This window comes from Alosa pseudoharengus, unplaced genomic scaffold (genome assembly GCF_046254945.1).
Source record: "Alosa pseudoharengus isolate Yale_2024_CS ecotype anadromous, Long Island Sound unplaced genomic scaffold, YU_APseudo_1.1 YU_APseudo_1.1_scf_8, whole genome shotgun sequence".
Classification (NCBI taxonomy): domain Eukaryota; kingdom Metazoa; phylum Chordata; class Actinopteri; order Clupeiformes; family Clupeidae; genus Alosa; species Alosa pseudoharengus.
The window spans coordinates 4,523,864-4,532,189 of NW_027468870.1; the positions used below are offsets into that span (position 1 = coordinate 4,523,864).

Genomic DNA, 8,326 nt, shown 5'->3' on the forward strand with positions numbered 1-8,326 from the left:
ATGCCTCAAGGTCTCACATTCTTTAGACGAAGCAGCAGGAGATGGTAGCAGAAACCCAGGAAGACGCCATAAGCACAACTCAACTCAAGATCAGTAGGGGGTGGCTGAGGTCGGCCATGTTGAATCTGCTCTTATAACCAGCGGCATTCAGTCCACAGCAGGAGAAGACAGGAAGTTGTGGCGGTGCCAACACAGCTAACCGGAGCGTTTGGTGAACTCGGTGAACCGATGGTCTTTATTGTTCCTGTGCACAGGAATTTCACTGCACATTTAGCTGCCTAACTAACCATGGCCAGCACATGGGGCTGGCGCCGTCGTGCCAAGCGTGGCGGACATGCCAGGGGGGGTTGGTGCCACACTGGTGCAATGCCATCCCTCTGAACTGCTAGTCTCGGAGGCGACAGCGGGGGAATCTGGCAGCCGTTGCTATTGGAGACGAGGAGATCCGACGATATGCTAGGCTCCCAGTGGACGAGTAGATTTCACCGCTTTAGTGATTCTCTGCCCTAAACAGGACTCGTGCAAGAGGCCAAACAAAACACTGCTTGATTAGTTGTTGGTTTTCTATCAGGAATCAATGCTGGACACCATAGCACACAGCACATCACAACACAGCACAACACAGCACAACACAACACTGCACAACACAACACTGCACAACACAACACTGCACAAAACTGCAAAACACAACACAGCCACAACACAACATCCCTTGAGATGACGTTGAATGACGATGGGACAGGCAGTACACACCTTCATGGCTCCCTAAAAGAGGGCTCTGGGCAGGCAGGACACCGTGGTTATTTACACTATTGCAGTGCGAAGTGTCTTGGGAAATTTATTATTTTCTTGTCTAATAATAATAATGTGTCAGAATATTTACATTTTCCATACGTTGTTTTGTGTTTGTACCGTGCAACTTAGAAATGTAATTTTTAAAATGTGTTGAAACTTTTGAAAGCTTCCCTTCTACAGCATTGTTACAGATGGACCTAAAACTTTTAAACAGCACTGTATATATCACATTTGTACACACATACACACACACTCACACAGAAAGTTCTTATCAGGAATATTTTTTTTGGGAAAGAGCCCTAGTAAAAGTGATATCTAGAAATGTCAGGGGGGGTAGTTGCGTTATAAAAAGAGATGAAAGCTGTGTTTAGCTCTCGCTGAAACTCCGCTCCACGCCTCGTCTCTTCCTGAGCGCGGCGGCAGCTTGTCGCTCGTTGTCCAAATTTGTCGTGTGACACGGCGGCGGTGGGCAGCCAGTCGTGAAATCTCCGCCTGTCACCCGGGGATTTTGGGCGCTGCCGCCGCCACTGCCGTGGCCATGCAGAGTCCTAATGGATGTTCTGCCCCAGAGCTGGGCTGATTGCATTCTGCTGGGGTTACACACACACACACACACACACATTCTCACACACACACACACACACATTCTCACACACACACACACACACTTACACACACACACTCACTCACACACACACTTACACACACACACACACTTACACACACACTTACACACTCACACACACACACACACACAGAGAGACAAACAGCATTCCTGCTGGATGCGGCACGCTGTCAGGAAGCTCTAAACATCCATTTAAAGAGCTTTGCCCAGCATGCCTGAGGCCAGGTCAGAGTGGAAGGCACAGCTGTGGACTGCCCTGGCCTTTAGGTGTGTGTGTGTGTGTGTGTGTGTGTGTGTGTGTGCGCGTGTGTGCGTGTGTGCGTGCGTGCGTGCGTGTATATAGAGGGGTGGGTACAGGTGAAGTGTGCCCAATCTGTTCCTTCCCCAACCGCCACGCTGTGTTGACAAATAGCCATCAAAGCTCTTGGTGACCTGCCGCCCCCTCTAATCACCGGCTGAAATTGCCTCCCGTTAGACTGGGATTTGGCCACCGTGGTCCAGGGGATAGCAGATGTGAGTGACTACAAGGCCCCTTAACGTAACATACTCCTTTTTAAACATACTCCACCTTTACTGACGTGCACTTTACCATAACATACTCCACCTTTACTGACGTGCACTTTACCATAACATACTCCACCTTTACTGACGTGCACTTTACCATAACATACTCCACCTTTACTGACGTGCACTTTACCATAACATACTCCTTTTTAAACATACTCCACCTTCACTGACACTGACGTGTGTGACGGGGGGTGGGATTTGGAGTGTGTGTGGGAGAGAGAGGGTGTGTGTGTGTGCGTGTTTGGGAGAGAGAGAGGGGGTGGGATCGGGAGATGAAGGTGATGGATTTCCTGGTGAATGTTAAGAGTTGATGATGTCAGCATATTAATGTCAGCATGTTGCTGTGTTCTACAGAGCATCACTGTAAACACTGAGTCCATTAGCACTAATTGGTACACTGCATTCCTTTTTCCACCTTAACCTGTGTGTGTGTGTGTGTGAGTGTGTGAGAGAGAGAGAGAGAGAGTGTGTGTATGTGAGAGAGAGAGAGAGTGTGAGTGTGTGTGTGTGTGTGTGTGTGTGTGTGTGTGTGTGAGATCCTGGGACACGGGATGGGTGTTGGATTAGTCAGAGTCTGGATGTGAGAAGCCAGCAGACATCTGGATCTCTTTTAGTGCAGGTTGTACACATAAGCTTCATGGCATTAAATGGATCTATGTGGTTCTCACAGCAGTGTCATGGTTTTAGTAGACTATAGTGGTTCTAAGTGGATCCTCATGGTTTTAGTAGACTATACTGGTTCTAAGTGGATCCTCATGGTTTGAGTATACTATAAAGATTCTATAGTTAACTAAGATGAATCAGAAGACGATTCACCAATGGAACGAAATGGCACTCCGGACTCCTAAATAGGCGTGTCAAAACATAAACGTTTCTCTGAATAAGCAATAATAACATATAAATATAATTTTGTATACTATTTTACAGTCATTGTTTGTGTGTGATGCCAATGAAACACTCTTTCGGACACGGAATTAATAATTTCATTTTGCCCCGTTAACCGAGCTAGCTAGCTAGCTAGCTAGCTAACGTTAGCACAGTAAACGGAAAGTGAATGGGAATGTTCGCTAGCTAGCTAGCAGCTAAGGACTTTGGTTAAACTTATATTGTTGCAAACAAACCTGAAATAACATACGTTCAGCAACGTTGTGGTAGTCTACTAGTTCTAGCAAAAAATATGTTAGGTTAGTTTATCATCCATCTCTAAGTCTAGAGCCTCTGAGAACAGGTGGCTGTGCACCAGAGCTTTGAGGAGACAGTGACAGATCACGAACAAAGCTATTTTTGTCTTTATTTGTTTCGTTGGAAAATGTAATTTCAATGTCGGAATGTTAGGGAGACATGTGGCTTGTAGAAAATGGGTTCAAAACTTACATCGCTGAATGTAGGACTAAGGGATTGGTCATATTCTGAGAAAATGTCAATTTCTCCCATAGGAATACATAGACACTGGACCTCCCCTAGACTCCTAAATGGGCGTGACCGCTTCGAACCCCACGTCACAACGTGCCAGAATTTACCCTCTTATGAATCGTCTCGCTTTATCAACCGTCTCTGCTATAGTGGTTCTAAGTGGATCCTCATTGTCTTAAAACCAGTCAGGTGTGAAAGATCTGGGCCACAACCACAACAAGTTGTTTTAGAGGATTCTCATGGTTTTCTACGGGCCTGACCATCTCACTTGCTGTCTCCCCTTTATTTTCCCCTCTGCTTTACCTCCATCTCCACCACCACACCACCACCACCTCCACCTCATCACCTCCAGCACACCACCTCCACCACACCACCACCTCCATCACCCTCCACCATCACCCTCTATCTATCTCTCTCTCTGTCTCTTCTTGTTTCTCTCTCTTTCTCTCTTGCTCTCTCTATTTCTCACTGTCTCCCTCTCTGTATTGTTGTGTTTTTCTTTGAATGTGATGTTCTAGGTCTTGTTTATCGTGCACATGCGTTGCTAAATCATGTGATCCTGCATCGCTCATCCCAAACCTCTCTCTCTCTCTCTTTCTCTCTCTCTCTCTCTCTCTTTCTCTCTTTCTCTCTCTCTCTCTCTCTCTCTCTTTCTCTCTATCTCTCTCTCTCTCTTTCTCTTTCTCTTTCTCTCTCTCTCTCTCTCTCTCTCTCTCTAATAATCCTGCATCGCTCATCCCCTCTTCCTCTGCGCTCCAGATCCATCGCCCGGCTGGCCAACATCGACGAGGCTGCGCTCCGCAAGGCGGCCGAGACCACCGAGGTGCTGCTGGACCACGAGAAGGAGTGGAAGCTGGGCAAGTGCATCCTGCGCTTCCCCGAGATCCTGCAGAAGATTCTGGATGACCTGCTGTTGCACACGCTCTGCGACTACCTGTACGAGCTGGCCACCACCTTCACCGAGTTCTACGACAGCTGCTACTGCGTGGAGAAGGACCGACAGACAGGTGAGTCTCTCACACACATACACACACACACACACACACACACACACACAGTGACAGACAGACACCAACAACAGCAACATGTTCAGCATATGTGAGCTTCTTTATGGTTTTCCACACCCAGTAGGACTCGTGAGGACTTTCCATTCCAGCTGTGCAGTTGAGTTATGAGGCATTTCTGAGTTTCTCCACTAGGGGGCACTGTTTACTCAAGCAACTCCAGCATTGCCAAGGAACTCTGCTCTAATGCACATCCATAGTGTACCATGCACCTGGGTGATGGGGAATGGAACTGTATTAGGCCAGGGCTGCTTATTGGCAGGTGAAGAAAAGCATCCACAAGTCTAATCTCCTCCTCAAGGGTCCCTCTGTGTGTGAAACGTGGGAGGTTCTGTCAGAGGAATGTCCTTTGGCTGTTTTAGCCACCTGCTTGAGAGGCTCAGTCGTTGTGCGCACACACTGCAGTCTAAACAGAAGAGTTTAGGAGATGTGCGCACGTATATGTTTGGGAAAGGCATTTGAGAGATTCCCATTGTTGTTTTGGTGAGTGAGTTTTGATGGCGTTAGGCATTACTCCTGGTGCGTTAGGCATTACTCCTGGTGCATTAGGCATTACTCCTGGTGTTGTTTTGGTGAGTGAATTTTGATGGCGTTAGGCATTACTCCTGGTGCATTAGGCTTTACTCCTGGTGTTGTTTTGGTGAGTGAGTTTTGATGGCGTTAGGCATTACTCCTGGTGTTGTTTTGGTGAGTGAATTTTGATGGCGTTAGGCATTACTCCTGGTGTTGTTTTGGTGAGTGAGTTTTGATGGCGTTAGGCATTACTCCTGGTGCATTAGGCATTACTCCTGGTGCATTAGGCTTTACTCCTGGTGTTGTTTTGGTGAGTGAGTTTTGATGGCGTTAGGCATTACTAGGGCTGGGCGATATGGACCAAAACTGATATCCCGATATTTTGGGGCTGATTGGCGATATACGATATCGATACGATATTGATATTTCAAGCAGAAAGAGCGAAGTGCTTCATATATTCACTCAACACAACAATTATGACAACACAGCCAGTTTTAATTATATTAATTTCAGACTGCTCTAACAGCTGTGCAATAAAGTGTAAACAATAACATAGGCCTACAATAGGCATAGGCAGTTGCTCTGATAAAGCTGCGCAAATAACAAAAGACCAAAAGTTGACCCTGACTGACAACGCAGGCTTACATTGTACTGCACAATGCAATAGGCTATTTTGGGCACAACAATATTGAAAAAACCTGCGGTTTTGTCACACAATGCAGTTTTTTTACCTGTAAGGGTTTGATAGGGCCTAGATGACAAGCAAATGTAGATTATGATGGCCTAGACATGTTGCTATCAACAAAAAAAAAAGTTTAAAAAAATTAGGCTACTTAAACAACGTAACTGAGTCACTCATCAAGAGTGTGATAGATGCTACCGTCGTTTTGTATGCGTTCATTTTTGCATGTTCCGGTTCGTAAGAAAAATCCCTATGCACGATTGAATGGGGTTTCAGGAATCATAAAAAATGATGCCCTAACTGCTCGCGAGTCGCGTGCATATCCTCTTAATAAAATCAGCGTTTAGGTTGCCTCCCTGAGGACTTTAGATCTGCTACTGTCACTAAACGCAAGCATTCATCAGTGTATTTAAATTAGCTAGGCTATGTACCAAAAATGACATTTTACCGTGAGTCGAAGAGCTGTAGCTGCTAAACAGTGTTGTAACTTAAATCTGCGTGTACAAAACCGCTTGGAGCTCCAGTGGAATTTTCGGCTAGAGAATTCTCGGTCTAGCCGTTGATGTGCCGACGGAATAGGCATCAGCACCAACCTCTGATCAAGGTAAACAAAATCTGACTCAGTGTCCGTCATGTTTGAAAGTTTCTAGTGCTGCGAGGGAGAACGTGCACACGCAAGGGGCGCAGTTGAGCAGAGCTGCGGCTATCTGAATGGTCTGAACACAGAAGAGCAAGTGGCTTTGATAAAATGGCCCATTATTTGACATAATACCGGTATTACGATATTGTCTAAACTACATATAGTTTTCAAAAATATATCGGTCGTAGTCGTAATACCGATATATCGCCCAGCCCTAGGCATTACTCCTGGTGTTGTTTTGGTGAGTGAGTTTTGATGGCGTTAGGCTTTACTCCTGGTGTTGTTTTAGTGAGTGAGTTTTGATGGCGTTAGGCTTTACTCCTGGTGCTGTTTTAGTGAGTGAGTTTTGATGGCGTTAGGCATTACTCCTGGTGCTGTTTTAGTGAGTGAGTTTTGATGGCGTTAGGCATTACTCCTGGTGCGTTAGGCTTTACTCCTGGTGCATTAGGCTTTACTCCTGGTGTTGTTTTAGTGAGTGAGTTTTGATGGCGTTGATGGTGCGTAGACATTACTCCTGGTGTTGTTTTAGTGAGTGAGTTTTGATGGCGTTGATGGTGCGTAGACATCACTCCTGGTGTTGTTTTAGTGAGTGAGTTTTGATGGCGTTAGGCATTACTCCTGGTGTTGTTTTAGTGAGTGAGTTTTGATGGCGTTGATGGTGCGTAGACATCACTCCTGGTGCGTAGACCGTCTTTATTCCTTCGTCGTTATGCCAGTCTTCCTCTCTGTGTCCTTTCCTCTCCTTCACTTCCTGTCTCTGCCGCGTTGTGTTCCTGTCCACTGTTACAGCAGTGACCATCACTCACCGCGGCGTTTGACTGCCATTAATTTCACTCCCGGCTCTTTAGCAGGAAAGGCCAACCATGGAAATGCCATAGTATTGATCGGGTCGCTCGGATCGGACTCGACTAGAATCCTTTTTAAAAGGACCTTCCTGCTATCTGAACCTGTCTGCTTGCCCTTTGGTGTGTGTGTGTGTGTGTGTGTGTGTGTGTGTGTGTGTGTGCTTGTATGTCTGCTTGTGTGTTTTTGTGTCTTTTTGTGTGTGTGTATGTTTTCATTTGTGTATGTATTTATATCTGTGTATGTGTGTGTGTGTTTTTGTGTCTTTTTGTGTGTCTATGTTTTCATTTGTGTATGTATTCATATCTGTGTGTGTGTGTGTATGTGTTTATGTCTGCTTGTGTGTTTTTGTGTCTTTTTATGTGTGTGTATGTTTTCATTTGTGTATGTATTCATATCTCTGTGTGTGTGTGTGTGTGTGCTTGTATGTCTGCTTGTGTGTTTTTGTGTCTTTTTGTGTGTGTGTATGTTTTAATTTGTGTATGTATTCATATCTGTGTGTGTTTGTTCCAGGTGAGGTGGTGAAGGTGAACATGTGGCGGATGCTGCTGTGCGACGCCACTGCTGCCATCATGGCCAAAGGCTTCGACATCCTGGGCATCACCCCCGTGCAGAGGATGTGAGCGGCCCAAGGACACACACACACACACAAGCCTCTTCAACCGCAGGTTTATGAACTGATGGACCGCAAGCTGACCGTATTCAATGCCAATCGTTTACCAACTGTAATGTCCTTCAGGATTTTATCATTCATTACAACTATTAAAACAAAACGGAAGGAAAATTGATTTGCTTGAGAGAGCAAATTGGTCTGGACCCTTTTGTTTCCTAGTGTCAGCAATAAAGGGCAATTCTGCTTATTTTCACATTTACACTGTATCATTTTTTTCTTCATTTGTTTATAACCAAACAAAGCATTTCGGAAATTGAAGAAATGAGTGTGTGTCTTGTGAGAAAGCAGAGGCTGTGTTCTGCTCCCGCACTGCTGGGAACGCAAACTCTCGTCTCGTATCCCAAAGATGGCGTGAATTTAAACTCCGGGTTGAGGCCTTGTTAAGGCCTTGTGAATTGATCTGCGCTTATAACAATACCACTCATCAGATTTCTATCTATTTCAGTTAAGTCTCTGTGCACCTGGGCTGAGAGACTTGGCCGCGAGGCTGTTTTGGGTTTGTTAAATGAGG

At 45.6% G+C, this 8,326-nt stretch overlaps 1 protein-coding gene across 1 annotated transcript in view; it reads left to right on the top strand.

Moving 5' to 3' along the window:
- The window catches only part of rars1 (arginyl-tRNA synthetase 1), a 34,054-nt gene extending 26,040 nt beyond the window's left edge, over positions 1-8,014 (top strand). Inside the window, exons 14-15 of the mRNA XM_076274458.1 lie at positions 4,160-4,407; positions 7,656-8,014. Coding sequence (XP_076130573.1) covers positions 4,160-4,407; positions 7,656-7,765 — 358 coding nt within the window. The 3' untranslated portion in view covers positions 7,766-8,014. The remainder of the gene's footprint in view (positions 1-4,159; positions 4,408-7,655) is intronic.
- Positions 8,015-8,326: the final 312 nt, after the last annotated feature.